This window comes from Carcharhinus amblyrhynchos, chromosome 15 (genome assembly GCF_965287045.1).
Source record: "Carcharhinus amblyrhynchos chromosome 15, sCarAmb.v2.hapA, whole genome shotgun sequence".
NCBI lineage: Eukaryota > Metazoa > Chordata > Chondrichthyes > Carcharhiniformes > Carcharhinidae > Carcharhinus > Carcharhinus amblyrhynchos.
In genome coordinates, this window is record NC_137338.1 from 56,771,294 (window position 1) to 56,795,457 (window position 24,164).

A 24,164-nucleotide genomic window follows, 5' to 3' on the forward strand; every position below is an offset into this window, starting at 1 on the left:
ATTTTGATTGGGGTAAATACTCAACACTAATTGCATTAGTCAATAGCTATCTGTTCAACTGTTTGTATTTTTACATAAACTCTCATCTTATTGTCTATGAACAAATTAAAAATGACATTCTTATACAATAACATACAGAAACTTTGGAAAATTCACCTCCCCTTTGAAATTATGTTATAAAGCTATCTTTTTAAATGGTTACACCTGTGCACAGTTAATTACATTATAACTACAAAATTTATTAGAACTAAATAATCTCCCATTGCTCATTTATAAAATGTATGGGTTTATTATAACAGATCTGAAATCATATATTCATAAATTGAAACAGAAATATCATTAATAATTGCAATGAAAAACTCACTGAATTCTAAAATGTAGTTAATATAGGGGATTTTAAATATAGTGAATAACTTAATGAAGTAAATCAGTAACATGATACTAAAATGTAATAAATAGCTTCTTAAATAAATGTAGTTAATGAATTAATTATAAAACTTAATGAGTGAATAATGAGATCTTCATTGAAATTTTGCTGATTGCTTGTTAGAGATTTCCTGATTTTATCTTTTTTGTAATTCACTCTGAGCTTTCATTTTTTTCAGATGTCTCTTATGTAATGTAATCCTTAGACCCTGTCAGGTCCAAAAATGCAGTCACTGGAATGAAAGTGTGCAGGAGTCAGATTATGATCACCTTTTTTGCAATGCTGTCTAAAACAAATTTATACCCTACTGACCATAGTGAGTTTACCTGCTGAATTGTGGGGGGACCAGGGAAGTAATTTGGTTTGATCACAGTTTTTGCTGAGTTCCTTTTTTGATTGTTATCCAATGACACTTAGGTGAACATTGAGTGACAAAAAGTTCTGAATTATACATGTTGTCTCCATTCACCCCTCCACTATGTCAGATCGGCTGCTGGACCCATTGTCATTATTGACACACGAATAAAGGTTAGATAGTATAGAGTGATCATCATTCACCGAACTGCACTTCAGTGATGAACCAATACTTCAGGAGGGAAGTGAAAAATGGCAAGTCAAAAACATTTTAAATGTCTATGGGTAAAAATATTTTTGTTCCTTCAGACATCTATTTGGTATGCAATTTGCCTGGCTTCGTTTACTTTTTTAAGTGGTCTAACCCATGACCACTTTGTATTTTTTTTTATTCGTTCATGGGATGTAGGTGTTACTGGCAAGGTCAGCACTTATTGTTTATCGCTAAGGGCATTTAAGAGTCAACCATATTGGTTGGGTCTGGAGTCACAAAATCGGCCAGACCAGTGATATTTACAATCAGGCACAGGTATATTGTCATATACATGTACATATAGTGCAAAGGCTGACTTTGAAGGGCACAATAGAGTTTGGACACTAAGAGGTGATGTGATAAAACCTTTAAGATCCTGAGGGGTATTGACAGGGTGTATGTAGAGAAGCTGTTTCTTCTTGTCAGAGAATCTAGAACTATGAGTCACTTTAAAAATAAGGGGTTGCTCATTTAAGATGGAGATGAGAATTTTTTTCTCTCGGACTGTCATGTCTCTGGAATTTTCTTCCTCAAGTGATAGTGGAAGCAAAATTTTGCATATGTAAAAGGCAGATCTAGATAGGTTCTTGATTAACAAGAGGGATTAAAGATTATCGAGAGTAGGCAGGAAAATGGTGTTGTGATTATAATCAGATCAGCCATGATCTTAATGAATGATGAAGATTTAAGAGACTAAGTGGCTTACTCCCACTTTTAGTTTGTCTGTGTGTATGATAGCATGTACATGCATACTTATGAAGGAAAACAGACATGCTTGGATACTGACAAAACATACACTGAAGGAAGCATAGACTGGAGAGTCAACCATAGATTTTTTTTTATTTCTGTGTAGATCAGTACCTCACCAGGCTGAGCATTTACCATTTGAGCTTACATGGGAGATCAAAACCAGGGTTAACATCAGAAGGCTGGACTGAAACCCAGGTTTAGTGATTGCAGACCAGTGTCTGACATTATACACGACTGATGAAACTTTGTTGGAACTGGACTGGAACATTAGCTACTTTAGATCACATTTATGAAGGAATTTGAGAATCTATAAACCATAAAATTATCAGCACTCTGAAGCAGCTGAGCTTTTCTGATAAGGGTGGAGATTAAAACCGATTTATGAGAATTAAGTTTCAGATAGGTTTAAGTGGAAATGTACTGTTTGCATCCAATTCTTCAAGGTGAGCACAGAGCGCATCTCTAACTGCAGTTTTGGACAAGTTTCAATATACCAAGCAAAAGTGGAGGACTTAGAATCAACACATAAAATGAAGGAAAAGAAAATGCAAAGCTCAGGCAGTCCAACCCCCAACCCCTTTTTTAATATGTGACCATGGAGGTGTTGTTGCAAACAAGGTTTTCAAAGAAGCTACTCCACCCTGCCACTTGATTACATCACCTTATAGCTGAGTATAGCAGCAAGCATACAAAGAATCAAATGCAAACTGAAGGTCACAAATGACTATGATGACTAGCTTTTCCAGAAAGGTGCTGAATACTGAGTCTCAGCAGATGGCACAGATCTGTATCTAGGTCTCTGCTGAACTGAGCCCTGTGAAGGCATTTTACCATGACTGTCTCCAGATTGATGCAGTTTTTTTTTTAATACTTGTTCATGGCACATTGCCATCCCTGATTGCTCTTAACAAGATGGTGGCAAGCTGCCTTCTTGGATCCTGTCTGTCTGTCTGGTGAGATACACCTGCAGCATTGTTAGGCAGAAGTTCCGGGCTTTTAATCTAGCAACAATGAAGGAACGGCAGTTTGGTTCCCAATTAGGATGGTGTGGATTTTAGCAGAGAACTTGCAATTGGTGGTGTTCCCATTTATCTGCCATCCCTATCCTTTTTGAAGGTAGAGGCCATCGATTTGAAGGATACTGATAAAGGAGCCTTGATGAGTTGCCACAGTGGATCTTGTAAATGGTACAAGTTTCACCAGATTGATTCCAGGGATGAAAGGGCTGTTGTACAAGGAGCAGGTAGATAGCTTGGACTTGTACTCGCTGTAGTTCAGAAGAATACAGGGTTGGAGGGGTAAGGGAGGGGGGCTGTGACTGAGGTATATAAAAAGCTGAAGGGGATTGATAAATTGGATGTTGACCAAATGTTCCCCCTTGTGGGGCAGTCTAGAACAAGAGATCATAGATATGGAGTCAGAAGAGATAGGTTTAAAACTGAAATGAGGAAGAATTACTTTTCTCAGAGGGTTGTGAATCTGTGCAACCTTCTGTCCAAAAGTGCAGTGGAGTCAGAATCAATCAACAGATTTCAGAAAGAAATAGATATGTTCCTGATGAAAAGTGGATAAAGGGCTATGGGAAGCAGATAGAAAAGTGAAGTTGTATTATCAGCCATGATCATGTTAAATGACAGGGTAGGCAAGAAGAGCCTACTCTTTTTCCTAATTCATATATTCCTATGGCATACACTCTACGACTCTGCACTGGGGACTTTGTTTTAATTTATTTTTTCACAGGATGTGGGTGTCACTGGTTAGTCCAGAATTTATTGACAACCCTATTGCCTTTGGAAAGGTGGTGGTGAGCTGCCATCTTGAAACACTGCAATCATGTGGTGTAAGTACACCCACAGTGCTGTTAGGGACTTCCATAATTTTGTTTTACAACAGTGGAGAAATTACAATAGAGTTCCAAATCAGGATGATGTGTGACTTGGAAGGGAATTTCCAGGTGGTGGTGTGTCCAAGCATCTCCTTACCTTGTCTGTTTCGGTGTTAGATGTTGAAGGTTTGGAAGGTGCTGTCAAAGGAACCTTGACAAGTTTCTGCTATGCATTTTTGTATATCTGGAAGGGGTACCAATCAAGCAGGCTGCTTTGTTCTGGATGGTATCAGGCTTCTTGAACATTTGGGAGTCAGGAGGTATGTTATTAGCCATTGAATTCCTGGACTCTGACTGCTTGTGTCACCACAGTATTTATACGGCTGGACCAATTCAATTTCTGGTCAACAGTAACTCCCAGCATGTTGATAAGGGAGAATTCAATGATGGTAATGTGGATTAACATCAGGGGAGATGGTTATTGCATGGCACCTATGTGTCATGATTAATGAAGCATGAGTGTTGTCCAGGTCTTGATGCATGAAGATACGACTGCTTCAGTATGAGAATGGTGGTGAACATGATGCAATCATCAGAAAGTGTCACCCTTCCTGGTTATGTATCACTGTGCTACCACCTCTGGTAGACAGGATTTACCAGGGATTTGCTACAATGTATCAGAGAGTATGACAATATCAGTCTGTTACTTGACCAATTTTGCAGCATGGACTTTTGTCATTTCCAGTGACTTGGTCAGCACTGAGTGGTTTGATTGGCTTTATTCTCATGTCACTTTTCTATAGTAGTTTGATACAACTGAGTGAAAGAGGGCAATTAAGGGACAACCACGTAGCTGTGGGTCTGGAGTCATATGGCCAGACCAGATAGGGATAGCAGGTATTATTGAACCAGATGGGTTTAGAACCATAGAACCAGAGGACATTACAGCACAGAAACAGGTCTTTTGGCCCTTCTTGACTGTGCCAAACCATTTTTCTGCCTAGTCTCACTGACCTGCACCTGGACCATATCCCTCCACACCCCTCCCATCCATGTACCTGTCCAAGTTTTTTTTAAATGTTAAAAGTGAGCCCACATTTACCACTTCATCTGGCAGCTCATTCCACACTCCCACCACTCTCTGTGTGAAGAAGCCCCTCCTCAATATTCCCTTTAAATTTTTCCCCCTTCACCCTTAACCCATGTCCTCTATTTTTTTTCTCCCCTAGTCTCAGTGGAAAAAGCTTGCTTGCATTCACTCTATCTATACCCATCATAATTTTATACACCTCTATCAAATCTCCCCTCATTCTTCTACACTCCAGGGAATAAAGTCCTAACCTATTCAAACTTTCTCTGTAACTCAGCAACATCCTTGTAAACCTTCTCTGCACTCTTTCAACCTTATTAATATCCTTCCTAATTAGGTGACCAAAACTGCATACAATACTCTAAATTCAGTCTCACCAATGTCTTTTACAACCTCACATAACATTCCAACTCTTATACTCAATACTTTGATTTATAAAGGCCAATCTACCAAAAGCACTCTTTATGACCCTGTCTACCCATGACGCCACTTTTAGGGAATTATGTATCTATATTCCCAGATCCCTTTGTTCTACTGCACTCTTCAGTGTCCTACCATCTATCTTGTATGTTCTAACTTGGTTCGTCCTTCCAAAGTGCCATACCTCATACTTGTTTGCATTAAACTCCATTTTTCTGTGATACTCTGTTAGCTTCTTGGCACTATTACTTCAACAAGCTTTTTATTCCAGATTAATTAAATTCTTCAAGCTGCCACTATGGGACTTGAACTCATGTCTCAAGAGCTTCTGGATTACTAATCTAGTAGCATTACCACTATGGTACTCTTGCATGTAGATAGAATCAACAGCATTTTGGTAGGTCTGATCAATCTGGCTTTGTTAACTGTTGATCATTCATGTAGTACCACTGACAATGTGGCATCATGTCATTGAGGTGTTTCTGAGGAAGTATTAGAGTTTACCTGGGCATTCACAAACATTATTGGTGCCATGGCTGCTTTCTGGGGTAATAGGAACCTCTGCCACACTAATCATCTATCACAGCAAATGTATTCACCTCTTTCCACAAGTAGGGTTGTCAGTGCTGAGGGATTGTCATAAAGCATCATTTTATATTCTGACGTGTCATCAATCATCTTCTTTTGAAAAGTTTAGACAGGGATTCTCAATTGGAAAACTATTAATGAAGTCATGATGCTGCGGCCAAAATATATTTATCACAATTTGGTGCAAGGGTTCAGAAGAATCCAAGTTACAGCAAAACAAGGAAGAAAAACAATCAAGAAATGATTAATGGAAATTTATTTTAGCATTGATGTGTCCTTTAAATGACTTTCTGTGTATAGCCACTGCCAAATAAACCTGGCTCAGTTCAAATGAGCATAATTAAGAGGTGATGTATTGCATGGCATGCAGCCTCCTCAAATTAACTGTGACTGAAGCCACTCCAACATCCAACAGCCAACAGCCACTTAACCTAATGATATTCATGTCTGAAGCTTGTTTATGATACCTCAGTACAAGGGTTGGGTGGCTACATCTGGCAAAATTGAGGCTGAACATGATTTTGCTGCCACAGGCATTCAACTTATTTCTCTCATATTCCTCAAAATTCCCCTTCTCGACCTGCAATTCAAAGTGTTGCATAAAATATGTACAAAAGAATTGAATCCATTGTTGGTCATATGCTCATTTTTGTTATTATTCCAGATGAACTTCTTTCTTCATGATGAATTTATATGAAGAACAACTTGCATTTACACAGCTCCTCATTATATCCTTATACACCCCTAGACATCCATTCTACTATGCACTCAATTAATTATTTTTGAAATGTCACTATTGTTATATATGCAAATACAATACTCAATTTCTACATTGCATTGCACCAACAGTAAACAAGATGAATGACCTGTTATTTTCTATTCAATGGTGTGTTGATTGGGGGAGAAATACTTGCCAAGAAATCCAATCTTCTTTGAATCTTGCTGTAGGGCCCTTAATGTCCAACCTGCAGAGGCAGACTGGGCTTTCAGTTTAATGCCTCACTTCAAAGCTTTTGGGAAAGATTCTCTGGTCCCGCTACCTGGCGTAAATCGCAATAGCCCAGAGAATCGGGTAAAAATTGCAATGCTCCCAGCCTGCCAGCCCCAATTGGGTTCCTGCCCATAGTGGGCAAGAAACAGATAAATATTCAATTGACCACTTAACATATAATTAGCAGGTTTGAAACCAATTCAAATACTTTATACTATTCACACACCTCCCTAGTGGGATCAGCTTTTCTACAGATCTTCACAAGTGAGGACCTGCCATGTTGGACTGTGACGGTCCAGGAAGCACCTCCAACTCCTCAGCAATGGAAGGCTCCCTCCCCTCACCACATAGGCATACAATTTGTCCAATCCCCCACTCAGCCTGCTTCTCCTTTCCAATCGCCCCTCTCAGCTGCTCCCCCCCTCCAGACCCCCTTCCTTCTCAATCTCTATTCACCTACAGAACCCCCATTCAGAACCCCTTCTCCCTTAGACCCCCCCCCCCAGCTAGCCCCCTTCCCCTTCAGATCCCCACTCGGACCCCTTTCCCTTCCGACCATCTACTCAGCCTCCTTTCAGGTCAAGGGTGACACAGTGGTTAGCATTTCTGCTTCAGAGCATCAGGGACCTGGGTTCACTTCCAGTCTTCATTGACTGTATGGAGTTTGTGTCTGCATGAGTTTACTCCGAGTGCTCTGTGGTTTCCTTCCACACTCCAAAGATGTGTGGGTTAGATGGATTGGCCATGCTCAATTGCCTTTAGCTTCAGGGAGATTTGGAGGGTAAATGTGAGATTATGGGGATAGGGCCTGGATGGGATTGCTGTTGGTGCAGGCTCAAGGAGCTGAATAGCCTCCTTCTGCACTGTAGGGATTCTATGATAAGTGCCTTGGCAGTGTCACTGAGTACTGCCCCCTGGAACACTACTTAGGCCCCAAGGCGGAGGTCAAAGAAGTTGGTCGAGTGGGCATTTGTCCTTCTGCTGCTGCCAGGCTGCGGAAGAAGAGTCCCTTAAGGGTCCCAGGAATTCATTGGGCTCAGGCTAGGGGCAAGGTTTTGACGATGCCACTCTTCCCTAGGATGGGGGTCTTGTGGATGGTCCACCCCTTCTAGTTCTGGCAGACCTAAAGATCACCCCTGGCATCATGATTTCAGACAGCCCTGTGATCAACATTCTATACGACAGCTGTGAATATTCCAAAGTGGCCCGGTAACTTTAACCTCTCCTCACTTGGCAGGTGTTTAAATCATTGCAGCACCCCATTCTGCAGCAGAGATTTCCTTTTTTCCCTGTCAGAAGCTGCAGGTGTGAGCTTCAGCCCCAATGTATACACATAGCTTTGATTTTAACTTTCTGAAGCTTCCTGACAAGTTGAAATCTTTGAAATCTTCTCAGTTCCAATGGAAACCTTTGATCTCTGACAAATCCAACCAGCAGTGCCTTGAAAATGACATCCGTTGACAGCTCAGTAGATTTCTAACAAGCTCCAGCCATCTGTGTTTATTTTCATTTCCCTTCACACTTGAATGGATCTCATGTAACCCCATTGATCCTAACAGCAATGTTGACAGAATCTAAGCCTGACTGACAGCCTGTGGTTTCTTCTTCCTCTTTTGCAAACTAGTAAGAAATCTCATAAGGTTAAAGTCCAAACAGGTTTATTTGGAATCACAAACTTTCAGAGCTCTGTTCCTTCATTAGAGCATATATAATCAGAGGCACAATTGCAAGGTAATGGTTCAAATGCATGTCTTTACAGGTAATCAAGTCTTTGCGGGTACAGACAGTGAGTGGAAAAAGAGGGATAATCACAGGTTAAAGAGGTGTGAATTGTCTCAAGGCAGGACAGTTAGTAGGATTTTGGAAGCCCAGGCTAAATGGTGGGGGTTACATGTAGTGTGATGTGAACTCAAGATCCCCATTGAGGCTGTCCTCACGCATGCAGAACTTGGCTAGCAGTTTCTGCTCAGTGCTTCTGCATTGTTGTGTGTCTTGAAGGCTGCCTTGGAGAACACTTACCCAAAGATTGGAGGCTCACGGCTTGCAAAATCTTATTAACTGTCCTGGCTTGAGACAATTCACACCTCTTTAACTTGTGATTATCCCTTTTTCCACTCACACTATCTCTGTACCTGTAAAGACTTGATTACCTGTAAAATCTCAGCAGGTCAGGCAGCATCTGTAAGGAGAGAAAAGAGCTGACGTTTCGAGTCCAGATGACCCTTTGTCAAAGCTTTCAATAGGAGAGGATTTGCATCCTCCCCTATTGAAAGTCAGTAGCCTTCTCAGCCAGTATACTACATAAGAGCACAAAGCTACACAATAACCCATGGAATACAAGCTGCATGGAATTGAGAATGAGACAATTCTCTTTTGGTTTCAGATTCCAGCATCCGCAGTAATTTGCTTTTACTTGTAAAGACTTGCATTCCAACCATTATCTTGCAATTGTGTCTCTATCTATATACGCCGTGTTTGTGAACCCATCTCACCTAATGAAGGAGCAGTGCTCCGAAAGCTTGTGATTCCAAATAAACCTGTTGGACTTTAACCTGATGTTGTGAGATTTCTTACTGTGCCCACCCAGTCCAATGCCGGCATCTACACATCATTGCAAACCACACTGCAAGTTGACTTTGCCCTGAGGTTCTGTTGTCTCTTCTGCTTTGGAGGAGTTTGTCAGTGTACATTGGAGTGGAAATCCTGATTCATGGTGATCTCTTGCATCTTCCACATCCTGGCCACCATGAAGGTACAGCTGTTGTAACCATGGTTTCAGTGAGTAGCTCAGGGAGAGAAGAAAAAGGGAGGAGGCAGCCAGCACATTCATGCTCTCCATTAGCTCATCATGAGATTTCAGCTCTCCTGAACGAAACTCCGAATCCCTAGTGTTCAGCAGTTCTACATTTCACCAACCTTCTGTGATGCACAATTCCAAGGTCCTCTCGACAACAATCCTGGCATATAAGCCACTACAAACCATTCAATACTAACATTATCTGACTCTTAACACTCCATTACAGTGCTCAACTAATTATTCTTATCCATTTCCATATAGCTTGTATTCCATGGGTTATTGTATGGCCTTGTGCTCCTATATAGTACTTATGGCTGCAGCAGAACTGGAGAATGCTATTAACTTTCAATAGGGGAAGATGCAAATGTCCTTGCAGAACGACCTTGAGCAACTCTGAGCCTTGAAGGCCTGGATTCATGATGCACCACTTTGGCATGGACTTCATCAGCCTGGGCTAGCTGGCTTACAACCAATAACAAGGACATTGGGGAAGGAGTGGCTGTGGTGGGAATACAGTCATGCTGACAGCACAGTGGGGACGGTACTGCTCCTTAGGTTGGCCACCAGCAATTTTAATAATCTATTGGAGTACAGGCTGTTGTGGGATCCTGAAACCCTTTTTGAGCACTGGCATCTGCATCCATGTAGCAGCAGCCTAGGCCTTCATGGCAACCATCTGAGATTTCATCACCTTTGTCATGGCTTCTTGTGTAGTTTCTGCAATGAAGGTTGAGACATTAAGGTCCGCAAGTGTTCTCATGGGGACAATAATCCTCCATGTAAGACAGAGCTGAGATTTATTTTCTCTCAGAGGATCGTGAATCTTTGGAATTCGCTTCCCCAAAGTGGTGGAGCAGGGTCAATGAATACTTTTAGGGTAACCGTAGATAGGTTCTCGACTAACAAAGCAGTCAAAGGTAAGCAGAATGCAGGATTGAGGTTGCAATCAGATCAACCATGATCTTTTGAAGCAGGCTCCAGCGACCGAATTACCTACACTTGTTTCTCATGTTTGTTTAGTTAGCCAAAACTTGCATATTGGAAAGGATAGGTTTTAAAAATTTGGACCTCTCAGCTTTTACCAAGGCCAAATTCATTTGCAATTTTTCTTTTGGCCAGTGCTTTTTATTTCACCTTTTTTTTAACCTTCCCATTCATTAATTACTGTTTCATTAGAGATGCGTCCTGGAAAAGTGCGCCCAAGAAACAGTTAAAAGATAGAGGCGAAGGGTAAAATGTGCTTAGGGGCAAAATACCGCATCCACAGGGAGTTTTACTAATGTGAAAAGACCCGGCACAAAATTACAAGGTTTGGTTCGCCGAGTAATCGATCAGGAATCAGTAAGTTTGCCTCCCTGTATCAGTAAGAAGTCTCACAACACCAGGTTAAAGTCCAACCGCATGCGTTGGACTTTAACGTGGTGTTGTGCGACTTCTTACTGTGTTTACCCCAGTCCAAAGCCGGCATCTCCACATCTTCCCTCTACCAGTACAGGGAAGAATGGGACTGACAGGATTGCTGGACATAGAGCCTGCATACTCTCGATAGGACGAATGGCCTCCTTACGTGCCGGAGTGACTATCTGAGATTTCAGATTGAGGAGATTTCCCTGTCTGAGAGCAGCGAGATCCCAAACCAGGTCTTAATGGGAAGTGGAGTTTACAACGCGGAAGATCAAACCTTCCTGTGAGTGACCTCGTAAATTATAAGGGCCTTTCAGAAAAGGTAAAACAAAATTCGTGCAGAAATACTTTGGAATAGAACAGAATCAATTTTAGTGGAGGGCTTATTTATAACCTTCTATTCCAGTGTGAGGATGGCATGTATTAGCGCCCTCTTCCTTGTATTTATGATAGCATCCCCGGACTGGGGATTGCATTACAGAGAATGTACACACGGGAGCAGGCCATTCGGCCCCATAGGCCCATGATGGTGTTTTATTCTGCAGAAGATCCTCCTCCTACATTTCATCCCATGGACAAATCACTTCTTACAGGTTGTCCGCTGACACGGTCCCAGCGAACAGCGTGTACAAGAAGGCGGGGAGACAGCAGGAAAAAAAACATACATCCCGAGTGCGGACTTCCTAAACTAAACACTGGCTTCTCTAATGTGTTGTTTCTATTCTGGTCTGTGGGCCACCCAAACTGACAGCATAACGAAAGGTTGGACAGAGACATGCCAGCCGGATTATGATCAAAATTTGCCTGAAATTAAGTGCTGGGAAGTGCTGGAAGAGGACAAACATGCGGTCAATTCAGTGAAACCTCTGCATTCAACGCCAAGATTGCATTTCTAAATCAAAAAAGATTGCACCGCTGCACAGTCAGGGACTTTCAACGCCAAACACCGGGATTTAATTTAAAAACAAAACAAAAACTGCAATTCAGCATACTTGAGAACTATCTGGACATTCAACGCCAAACAGCAAGATTTAATTTCTAGAAACAAAAAGGTTGCCCCTCCGCACACTTGGGGACTATCTGGACATTCAGCGCTGGGATTTCATTAAAAAAAACACCTCAGCACACTTGTGGACTATCTGGACATTCAACGCCAAACATCAAGATTTAATTTCTAAAACAAAAAGGTTGTACCGCTGCAGTTCGGGACTTTTTGCACATTCAACGCCGGGGTTTAGTTTAGAAACAAAGATTGCACATCTGCACACTTGGGAACTGTCTGGACATTCAACGTCAAAGAGCAAGATTACATTTCTAAAAACAAAAAGATTGCTCTGTAAAGTTGGGAACTTTCTGGACATTGAACCGGGATTTCATTTAGAAACAAAAAAAAGACTGCACCTTCTGGACATTCAACGCCAAAGATTTCATTTCTATAACGAAAAGATTGCCTCTCTGGACAGTTGGGGACTATCTGGATTTAATTTCTATAACAATAAGATTGCCCCTCTGCACAGTTTGGAGACTTTCCGGATTTTTCATGTGCGAGGTGATCAGTCACCCTCAGGATGGTCTTTTGGACAGTTCATTGATTGAGTGTGCAGGGCTGTCTGTAGCTGGGAGGTGAGGCTGAGTGAGTTTGAGTGGGATGTTTGTGGAGCCGGCTGAGCGAGCCGGCCGGTTGTGTGAGCAAGCTGGATGTCGAGAGAGGAGAGGGGCTGGAGTTATTTCCTGGCGCTGTCCCGCAGCCACGGGGAGATGGTGCTGTCGGGGTACCGGGCTCTGCGGGATGACCAGCTGCTGTGCGATGTGGTGCTGGTGGCCGAGGGCACCGAGTTCCGCGCCCACCGCTCGCTGCTGGCCAGCGCCAGCGACTACTTCAGGTCCATGTTCAAGGAGCACACGCGCGAGTCCAAGGCCGGCGTGGTCCACCTGCACACGGTGTCGGCCGGCGGCCTGCGCCGGGTGCTGGACTTCATCTACAGCTCCTGCCTGGCGCTGTCGCCGGAGAGCCTGCCGCAGACCCTGGAGACGGCCGCCTACCTGCAGGTGCTGGAGGCGGTGCGCCTCTGCTCCCGCTACCTGGTCAGCAGCCTGAGCCCCGCCTGCTGCTGCCAGGCGGCCAACCTGGCGGCCCGCTTCGCCCTGGCCGAGGCCCAGCGGCAGGCCGAGGCCTACATCTGCGCCCAGCTGTGGCGCCTGGTGGCGGCGGGCGCCGAGGCCAGCGGCCTGCTGGAGCTGAACGCCGAGTCGCTGGCCGCCGTGCTGGAGGCCGAGCAGCTGCCGCGGCTGCCCGAGGAGGCGCTGCTGGGCCTGCTGCTGGAGTGGCTGGACTGGGAGGCCGGCCGCTGGGAGCAGCAGGCCGCCGCGCTGCTGCCCCGCCTGCGCTACTGCCTGCTGCCCCGGCCGCTGCTGCAGCGCCTGGCCAGCCGGCCCCCCCGCCCGCTGCCCCCCGAGGCCCAGCGGCTGCTGGCCCAGGCCCTGGACTACCACCGGGCCGAGAGCCGGCAGCCGGCGCTGCAGAGCCGCCAGAGCCGGCTGCGGCTGGGCGAGGAGAGCCGGCTGCTGGTGGTGGCCGGCGGCCTGAGCCTGCACCAGGGCCCGCTGGGCAGCGTGTGGGCGCTGGAGCCGTGGAGCCGGCAGTGGGGCCCGCTCAGCAGCCGGGGCCCGCGGCTCCGGCACCACTGCGTGTGCGTACTGGCCAACTTCCTCTTCGTGCTGGGCGGGGAGGAGGTGGGCGGCGAGGCCGGGGATGGGGCCCAGGAGGAGGAGGAGGGGGGCGTCCCGCCGGCCGTCCGCAGCCAGGTGGACCGCTACGACCCCCGCTTCGGCTGCTGGAGCCGGCTGGCCAGCATGCGGAGCGGCCGGGCCCAGTTCAGCTGCTGCGTGCTGGAGGGGGGCGTCGTGGCGCTGGGTGGCCGCGGTGGCCCCACCGCCTCGCTGTCCTCGGTGGAGCTGTACGAGACGGGCAGCGGGAGCTGGCTGCGGCTGCCGGGCCTGCCCCACCCGCTGCACGGCCACGCCAGCGCCGTCCACCGTGGCACCGTGTACGTGTCGGGCGGCCGGGCAGGGGTGGCGGGTGGCGGCAGCAAGGACATGTTCTCCTTCCAGCCGCCCGAGGGCCGCTGGCAGCGCTGCCCGCCCATGAGCATCGGCCGCTTCGGCCACCAGATGGCCGCGGTGGGCGAGCGCATCTACTGCTTCGTCGGCATGTACGAGCCCTTCTGCGACATCGAGTGCTACGAGCCGCTCCACCGCCAGTGGCAGCGCTTGCGGCCCATGCTGCTCGACCGCTCCTGCTACGGCCTGGCTGTCTGGGACAGCAGCATCTATCTGGTGGGTGGCAAGAGGTGGCACAACTCGCGGGAGGTGGCTGCCCAGAACACCATCGTGTACGACACCCTGACCGACAGCTGGAGCGAAGTCTGCAAACTGCCTTTGCCCTTCTGCGGCAGCCAGTGCGCAGTGCTGCAGGTCCTGCACCCACCCGAGCCTGGGGACGTTACACTGACCGGGGAACCGCTGTACCCACCCCAGACCGGGCACAACACACTCACCGGACAATCACTGCACCCACCACAGATTGGATAATAACTGCACCCACCCCAGACCGGGCACAACACAGTGACTGGACAATCACTGTACCCACCACAGATCGGGTAATCACTGCACCCACCCCAGACTGGGCACAACACACTGACCGGACAATCACTGCACCCACCCCAGACCGGGCACAACACACTGACCGGACAATCACTGCACCCACCCCAGACCGGGCACAACACACTGACCGGACAATCACTGCACCCACCCCAGACCGGGCACAACACACTGACCGGACAATCACTGCACCCACCCCAGACCGGGCACAACACACTGACCGGCCAATCACTGCACCCACCCCAGACCAGGCACAACACACTGACCAATCACTGCGCCCACCCCAGACTGGGCACAGCACCTGATTGGATAACCACTGCACCCACTCCAGACTGGGCACAACACACTGACTGGGGAACCATTGCACCCACCCTGGACTGGGCACAACAGACTAACTGGATAACCACTGTACCAACCCAAGGCAGGCTACAACATACTGACTGGATAACCACTGTACCCACCCCTGTCCTGGGACAGCACACTGACCGGATAACCACTGTACCCACCCCTGTCCTGGGACAACACACTGACCGGATAACCACTGTACCCACCCCTGTCCTGGGACAACACACTGACCGGATTACCACTGTACCCACCCCTGTCCTGGGACAACACACTGACCGGATAACCACTGTACCCACCCCTGTCCTGGGACAACACACTGACCGGATTACCACTGTACCCACCCCTGTCCTGGGACAACACACTGACCGGATAACCACTGTACCCACCCCTGTCCTGGGACAGCACACTGACTGGATAACCACTGTACCCACCCCTGTCCTGGGACAACACACTGACTGGATAACCACTGTACCCACCCGAGACCGGGTACAACACACTGATCGGGCAATCACTGCACCCACCCCAATCTGGGGACAACACACTGACTGGGTAACTGCTGCACCCAGGCAAGACTGGGGATAACACACTGACTGGGGAACCGCTGTACCCACCCCAGACCAGGCACAGCATGCTGACTGGATAACCACTGCACCCATTCACAGACTGGAGGCAACACACTGACCAGGGAACTGCAGTACCCACCCAGACCAGGCACAGCATACTAACTGTGGGAACCACTGCACCTATCCCAGACCGGAGGCAACACTGACCAGGGAATCGCTGCACCCACCTTAGACCTGGCACAACACACTGATCCGGGACAACATACTGACCAGGGATCAACTGCACCTTCAGCAATATCCCATTTTAGTTTATTAGTGTTACAAGTAGGCTTACATCAACACTGCAATGAGGTTACTGTGAAAATCCCATAGCTGCCACATTATGGCACCCGATTGGTTATATTGATGGAAATTTTTTTTTTACGTAGCCAATGCCCCTAACCAGCAGATCTTTCAGGACTATGGGAGGAAACTGGAGGAAAGTCATACAGACATGGGGAGAACGTGCAGATTCCGTACAGTAACCCAAGCTGTGAATTGAACCTGGGTCCCTGGCACTGAGGTAGCACTGTGCCACACATTGGGGTGTCTCCTAGACGGGCAAGGTGGTTAGCACTGCTGTTTCACAGTACCAGGGACCTGGGTCTGATTCCTGACTTGGGTCACTGTCTGTGAAGAGTCTGCACATTTCTCCTTTGTGTTTACGTGGGTTTCCTCTCTGAAAGATATGCTGGTTAGGTGCACTGGCAATGCTAAATTCTCCCTTAGTGTACCCGAACAGGTATTGGAGTATGGCGACTAGGGGATTTTCACAATAACTTCATTGCAGTGTTAATTAATGTAAGCCTACTTATGACATTAATAAATAAACTTTAAACATTTTATACACAACACACCAAGGTTTCCCCTCAAATAAGCAGCAGGCGGGCACTCCGCTCACTGGCACTGAAACCTTCAGATGGACAAACTCTTGACGGGATGCACTCAAGACCATGGAGTAAACCTTCATTCATATAAAAATAAAACTCTTACCCCAGTCTGAAACAAAATCAGAAAATGCTGAAAAATCTCAGCAGGAGTGACAGCATCTGTGGAGAGAAAATAGAGCCAAGGTTTTGAATCTGGATGACGCTTTGTCAGAGCTTCTTTACCCAGCCCCAGTCTTGTGTTGGCTGTAGCTTGTCCACTAGCGCTACTATCATTGAAATTAAAGTTTGTAATTAGAAATATATATATTTTAAAAAAACACATGAAAGTACCACTCCTGCTCAAAATTGTGACTGATTTGGATGATTTACTTTGGATAGGAGACTTACTGGAATTATGCCGGGAATTAGGGCTTTCAGTTATGTGGGAGAAATTGGGAGCATCCACCTTGCAGAAAATGTAAAGCGGATTTAGCTGAGGGATCAAAAAAAGTATGAGGAATTTGATAGGTTGGGTGAGGAGAAAGTTTTGCCACAGTCGGGATGATGGACAACCAGAGGGCCCAGATTGGAAATAATGAATAAAAGAACCTGGGCTGAAGAGGACGTTTCTTTCCCTGGAGGTTAACAGTCTTTAGTGCCTGAAAGAGTGGTGGAAGCAGTAAGTGTCACAAGGGAGTTAGCTATTTATTTGGAAAACAAAGATTTGCTAGGCTAAGAATGAGCTAAGAAGTGGAACTAACTTGGATATCTCTTTCAAAGAGCTGGCATAAGTGAGATGGGCTAATTGGCCTGCTGTGGCCTGATTCTGTGATTTTGGAGCACAAGGTTTCCACACTTCATTAACATGTGAAGCTGATTCTGGAATGTGTTATTTGAAGGCACTGAAGTCTGTAAGCCATATTACACTGAGTTGTATCATTCTCTGAGGTGCTTGGTTATCTTTAAATTTGAGAGGGAGGTACAGCTGCCACAATTTTTCTACATTAAAATGTTTCCAGCAGATCCGTTGCATGCTTGGATATTTTGCAATGGGGCCTGATTTGCTTTGACTTTTAAAGACCCCAAAGTACAATATGGTTTCTTCACCCTTCCATATCATAAACCACGTAGTATAATGACAGCAGTCTGGTGAAAACACTAGTGGGACATAAAGTACATAACTGGGATTGTTTATGAGAGAAGGCTAAGAGGTGACATGATTGAGGTATATAAAATTGTGAGGAGTAGGGAGAGAGTAGACAGGAGGAACCTGTTACCCTTAGCAGAGAGTTCAAAAACTAGGGGTCATAGATTCAAGTGGGAGTAGTAGAAGAGACATGAGGGAAAACCTTTTTATATACAAGGTGTCTGGAATTCGCTGCCTGAGTTGGTGAAGGCAGAGATCCTAAAACTGTTTAAAAAGTACCTGAACTTGCACCTTAAATGCTGAAAACTAGAGGGATATGGGCCACGTGCAAGAAAATGGGATGAGAAAGGACACCTGGGTGTCTCTTGAGTCAGCATTGGCAAGATTGACCAAGTGGCTCCCTTCTGTGCTGTATCATTTCTACACTTCTAAAAAAATGAGCAGTGAATTTATTAATGACAAACGTAATGGGGATTAGGATTCTGCAATGATACGATGCTAAAATTCACAAGTAGGTTATGAAATTCAATTCGCGTTGCAATTTTAATAATGTGTAAAAATTAAACATTAGTTAGCATTATGTATTACATTTGTATAGTTCAGTTCACCCATCTGTTCCCATTGGTATGTGCATTATCATGTTGTTTGGGTCATATTTTATTTATATTTTTGATCAAATTTCAGTGACTGTGCCTGACAATTTCACATGTACCAACTTCAGTGTTGCAGGCGTGAATCCCAATGACATACCACATGTAGTAAGGTTGTCCGGATTGACTGTGATGTTTTATGTTGAACGAGGTCTCCGTACTGAGAACAGTGATTTTTCAATATTATTTGGCAATATTGTGAAATTGACTTTTGCAGGACATTCAATGTTACATGGAAGTTGCAGCTTGTGATAAATGCAACGGTCTACGCACACTAATTTTGTTGCCATTCTCGTTTTTCACTCTTGTGTACTTAGAATGACTATTGTGGGTCCATGAATCTTGGACCATCAGAAAAAAAAAGCAAAGTATTTGCTAATGTTTGAGACGGAGAATGTGACTTCTGTTTTGGAAATGAACTATTTTCAGAATAAAATAATTTAAACTCATGCATGTGTTATGGAAGAAAGGCATCTCCACGCTACTGGAACTGTAGTCAATACTATCTAAGCAGATCCAGTAGCCAATCTGAGCACAACAGGGGTCCGCAAACACCAGTGTAACAAATGACTCGTTACATTTTGGAGTTGGTTGAGCAATAATAGTACTGATGTGAGCAGACAGATGATCTGCGTTTAAGCTATCATCCAGAATTTGTTTGTGTCCGTTTCTCAGTACTGAAGTCAGTACTACAGAAGTACCTTGCTTAAACAAGTTTAGTAGCACCAGGCAAGGGGACAGCCTTCCGTACCTGTTGGACACCACAGGACCTGTAGTGTTATTGACCCTTTTAATGTTTTAAGTTTCATTTCTGCTTTGTTTTTGTTTTTCGCAGTTCCCGTTTAAGGGGCTGCCCTTCTTGCTTTGTGCCTTGGTTTATTTTAGTTTAATTGTTTTACCGAAAAGAATGGCAAGGTGGACAGCAGGAAGGAAAGGGGAGAAGTGCTGATCTGGGCAGGCACAAGGTGCTGTGGGGGTTAATTTCTACAGTGGTAGCTGCTGGCTAAACCATAAGTAAAAAAGCTGAGCAGAGGAAAACCAATGCTTGGTAGAGGGGTCCCAAAACAGAAACCAGTCCCATCGTTAGCATTTGCAAGGAATCTAATGCCTGTTTTATTTGGCCATACTGGATGCCTATAAACATGGGTCTGACCAAATTTCAGGATGTTCTTAATCCTAGGAACAGGGGATATTGGTGCCCCAAATTGTGCTGTATTGCATCCATTTATGGATAGAAACCAGGCAAGAGAAGATTCAATTTCTACCCCAGCACCTCCAACAATTTAGGACTCGCTGTGTACCGAACTAAAATTTAAGACAAGATTATGTGCATAAGTGCAATATACTCGAACAAATGACCTAACTTGGGAGGTGCGAGTTACCATGAAGATAAACTTATATTTGACACCAGCCAAGCATGCAAAAAAACCCTCTTTCCTACTTCATTTCACTTACAGAATTCTCTACGCCACTACATCCTCTGCTTTGTATCGTCTGAGAATTGCAACGCAGTTCAATCACTTTCACCAGACGAACGAGACTTCTTATTAAAATCATACTAATTATAGTGATAGAAACACACAAAATGCTGGAAATACTCGTCAGGTCTCACAGGCTTTATGGAACGAGAAACAGAGTTAACGTGTCAAGTTGACCTTTTATTAGATTTGAGAAAAATTAGAAATGTAATTGGTTTTGAGCATGTGAAATAACTACAACAATTTTAAACCATAACCTCTGCCTCCTTTCAGTTTTGTGTCTTTATTGTTATTCCATCCCTCTTCCCCCTTTTGTTTATTTCTAAATTCCTTAACGTTGATCAAATGGCTGCTATCCTGCCATTTATATCTCTGGCCACATCTTTTTGATTATTTGCTCCATTACCATTCCCTCTAGTTTTTTAACATGAAACGTTTGTCATTTTCATCTTTCCTGCTTTCCAAACTATCACTCTTCTCCTCATCCCTCCCCACTTCCATTTGCTCAAACCCCATCAGGTTTCTAACTTACTAGGGGACATAAGTTTGAGGTGCCAGGGCCAAGGTTTAAAGGAGCTGTAAGAGGGAGATTTTTTACACAGAGATTGGAGGGTGCCTGGAACTCACTGATGGGGGAAATAGTGGAAGCAGATACAGTCGTAACTTTTAAGGGGCATCTGGACAAATACATGAATATGATTAAAATAGAGGGATATGGTTCCCGGAAGGGTAGGGGGTTTTAATTCAAGTGGGCAGCATGCTTTGTGCAGGCTTGGAGGACCAATGGACCGGTTCCTGTGCAGTAATTTTCTTTCTTCTTTGATGAAAGGTCATTGACATGAAACATTAACTCTGTTTTCCTCTTTACAGATGCTGCCAGCCCTGCTGAGTATTTTCTTTTATTTCAGATTTCCAGCATCATGTTACAAGTGAATTGTTATATTTATAACAACATAGATTTTTGATCACTTAGGGAAGCAACAGATATGTAGAATAGGAAGAAAATGGACCTGAGGTAGAAGATAGCCATGATCATATCAAATGGCTTGAGGGGCTGTATTGTCTAATCCTGCTCCTATGTCATATATTCTTATTTGATGAAAAGTAAAACAAAACAGAATAACAAAAACAGGTTTTAGCTTATTCCATCTATGAATGTCTTTTGAACTCACCTTCTGTTTATTGTGTGTTCAGGTAAAGTTAACCCCCTGCTTTTATTGTGCTAGGATTTTAACCTGTTTGCATTCTTCTTAAAGCAAAAACACACATGTACAAATATGCATCCTGAGCTCTGCTCACTGATGGTGAAAACTTTACTGTTACTAGCCTTAGATATTCTCTTGAGTAAGTATATCCTCTAAGTGCGTTGTGGAAGTGTTATATATTTAAAATGATTACCTCTTTGGTGGTATAATGTCACATGACCTGTGGTGACATAAGCAGAGGGATTCATGGGCTTTTGAGACTCTCCCATCTTGGACTTGCAATAAGCAACAGCTAAAAAAAAAACCTGCATCGCGTTTAACTTAAACCCACAAGAATGGCACCTCATTATTTTTCTCTTTGCTGCCAATGAGAAGGCATGGTGGCACAGTGGTTAGCATGAAATCAAACCAGCTTGATACCACAGTTATTCACTGCTCCCAGTGCAATTTTACCTTCTGCAGAAAGCTAACTTACTGGGTGACTGGAAAACGGCATTCTTGGTAAAGCTTACAGGGTATGAGCAGTTAAAACAAAACTCCTTCCAGCCTTTAGAAATGTTCAAAAGACATTTCAACCTGTTCAACCTGTTGACCACTCAAAAACACTTGTTGAAATCAGCCCAGACATAAACTAAGCTTCTTCATTTCTTGTGAACAAGTAACGGTTAAATCCATTTTTACTTGCTCCATTCCATTAAAACTGAGGGAAAAAAATAATAAGCCTCACACCCTGTTCCTTCTTTCAGTTGATGTACTTGTTCCTGCTGTTACTTTTCTTTTTAGACTGCCTCTAACAATAACCTTTTGCATTTTCTAAATTATGAGAGACAATAAAGGTTAGAATCAAATAGATGAGAGATTTATGGAACAATTTCACAACTATTTCTTAATATTTGAAACAAAAACCAACAACAGAACATCAATGCTGAAGTTTAAATAATTGGAAAGTTAGCACAGTTGGAAAATTTATTATTAAAGTGCCATCCAATTTGCTAAAGTGGTATTGCAAAATTCAACAAATTAACATCTCGTTGATTAACCTACGAATTAGCTTTCATGAAAGTCTTCATCTGAGCCTAAAAGAATTGAACCTTAATGCTGCGGGAGACTAGAGCTCTGTGATCTGATTATGTCTGACAATGTGAGCATTATGTGGAGAGCACAAGTTGACGTTGGTCTTACTAATATGTGAAATTGGACCAGATAGAGAATCTGGTGAACTAGATTCATGGGCTTTTGAGGCTCTTCCATCTTGGACCTGGCAACAATAATCTCTCCCTCAATGTCAACAAAATGAAGGAGTTGTCATCGACTTCAGGAAACGTAAAGGAGAACATGCCCCTGTCTACATCAATGGCGATGAAGTAGAAAGGGTCAAGAGCTTCAAGTTTTTAGGTGTCCACATCACCAACAACTGGTTCTGGTCCCCCCAAGCTGACATGATAGTTTCTACTTTCTCTACTTTCTCAGAAAACAGGAAATTTGGCATGTCAGCTACGACTTTAACCAAGTTTTACAGATGCACCATAGAAAACATTCTTTCTAGTTGATTCACAGCTTGGTATGGTCCTGCTCTGCCCAAGACCACAAGAAACTACAAAAGGTCATGAATGTAGCCCAATCCATCTCGCAAACCAACTTCCCATCTATTGACTCTGTCTACACTTCCCAATGCCTTGGCAAAGCAGCCAGCATAATTAAGGATCCCATGCACCCCGGACATTCTCTCTTCAACCTTCTTCCTTTGGGAAAAAGATACAAAAGTCTGAGGTCACGTACTGACTGGCTCAAGAACAGCTTCTTCCTTGCTGCTGTCAGACTTTTGAATGGACTTACCTTGCATTAAGTTGATCTTTCTCTACACCCTAGCTATGAATGTAACACTACATTCTGCTCTCTCTCGTTTCCTTCTCTATGAATGGTATATTTTGTCTGTATAGTGCACAAGAAACAGTACTTTTCACTGTATGTTAAAACATGTGACAATAATAAATCAAATCAAATAAGTAGCCCATTTGGCTTCTCAAGCCTGCTATGTCATTAAATAAGATCATAGCTGTTCTATATTGTGAATTCCACATTTCCATCTAACCCCCACACTCCACCATGGATAACTTTTGATTCTTTTGCCTAACAAGGATGAAATCATAAATGCCAACCTGAACTAAAGGTTTAGAGTATTGCCAAATTTGGGAAATGAGTTGGCCAAGCCAGCAGCATAAATGGTATAATTGGGAGCAAAAATTGTAGGACACCACCATTTCTTCAGGCAGTCAAGGTAGTTGGTATGGTTTAGGCAACTCTACTGAGTGCCCTACAACACCATCGGAAGACCAATCAAGCGGTAATTGTAAGTACTAAATTAGGATGTAAAGTTAGGTATTAAGTTAGGAACAAAGTGAGGGGTGGGGGTGGAGAAGGTGGAGGGCTCTAATGAAACACAGTTTCAGGTAATGTAACAGTAGTTGTAATTGTATTTTGTGATTGCTGAATATAAACCTTCTCTAAGGGTTGTGGGTTACTTAATTAAATACAGTAAATAAAAAAAATCAATTGGGAATTATCAGAAGAAACTTATCTCACTGAGCATTCTGTTCAAGCCATATACTTGTGAATCTCATGTTACAAACACTTGGGTGTAAGGAGGGCATCTGAGGGAGAAAGAGGCTAACTAGACCTTTTATGAATGTGATGGGAGTTTTTAAAGTGAAACAGATCTTGCCTACATTTTCATTGCATATGTATCAACATCAATTTGGAATTTTTGGGAGAGATATTTTTAGTAATTTGTCACAATAAGTTGGTTTTAAACATCACCAAAAGAAAGTTGTGCGTTGTTTCCTAAGCCCTGGGAAAGCAGACATCTCTGTAGAGAACAGGGTCAGGTTAAAAAGTGACATTTGAAAAGGATATTAAGTGTTGCATGGGAGCTTAGTGAACCTCAAAGTATAAGCTGCAGAATTCTAGGGTGGGCACTAAATAAGGTCAAGTTCATGTCAGGGGTGAGATACCCAAAATGTGGTATATTATGAGGGAAGTAATACAACATGGCAGTAAGCATGTTAAATTGTTAAAGAAACATCTAATTTTATCTGGTTGCATTTGGCATTGTGCCACAATGCTACTCTTGTCTTGGTAAACCTGCCAAGCAAATGTCACAAGGAGCAAGTTTCAGAATTTTACCTTTTATTCCAAAGACTCCTGCAAAATAGAAATGAAACAGCTGATTACTGCTGAGGTTACTTCAGTCTTTACTTTTTATACCTCAGGATACTTTGCAGTGCTAAAGAAGGCCAATACTCATTGCAT

The 24,164-nt window shown here is 44.1% G+C and overlaps 1 protein-coding gene across 1 annotated transcript; it reads left to right on the plus strand.

Annotated features, from left to right (window-relative positions):
* Positions 1 to 12,495: 12,495 nt before the first annotated feature.
* klhl34 (kelch-like family member 34) lies at positions 12,496 to 14,590 on the plus strand. Its single transcript, XM_080203989.1, has one exon. It carries the CDS (start codon positions 12,598 to 12,600, stop codon positions 14,488 to 14,490), a length of 1,893 nt encoding a protein of 630 aa, XP_080060115.1. The 5' UTR covers positions 12,496 to 12,597; the 3' UTR covers positions 14,491 to 14,590.
* Positions 14,591 to 24,164: the final 9,574 nt, after the last annotated feature.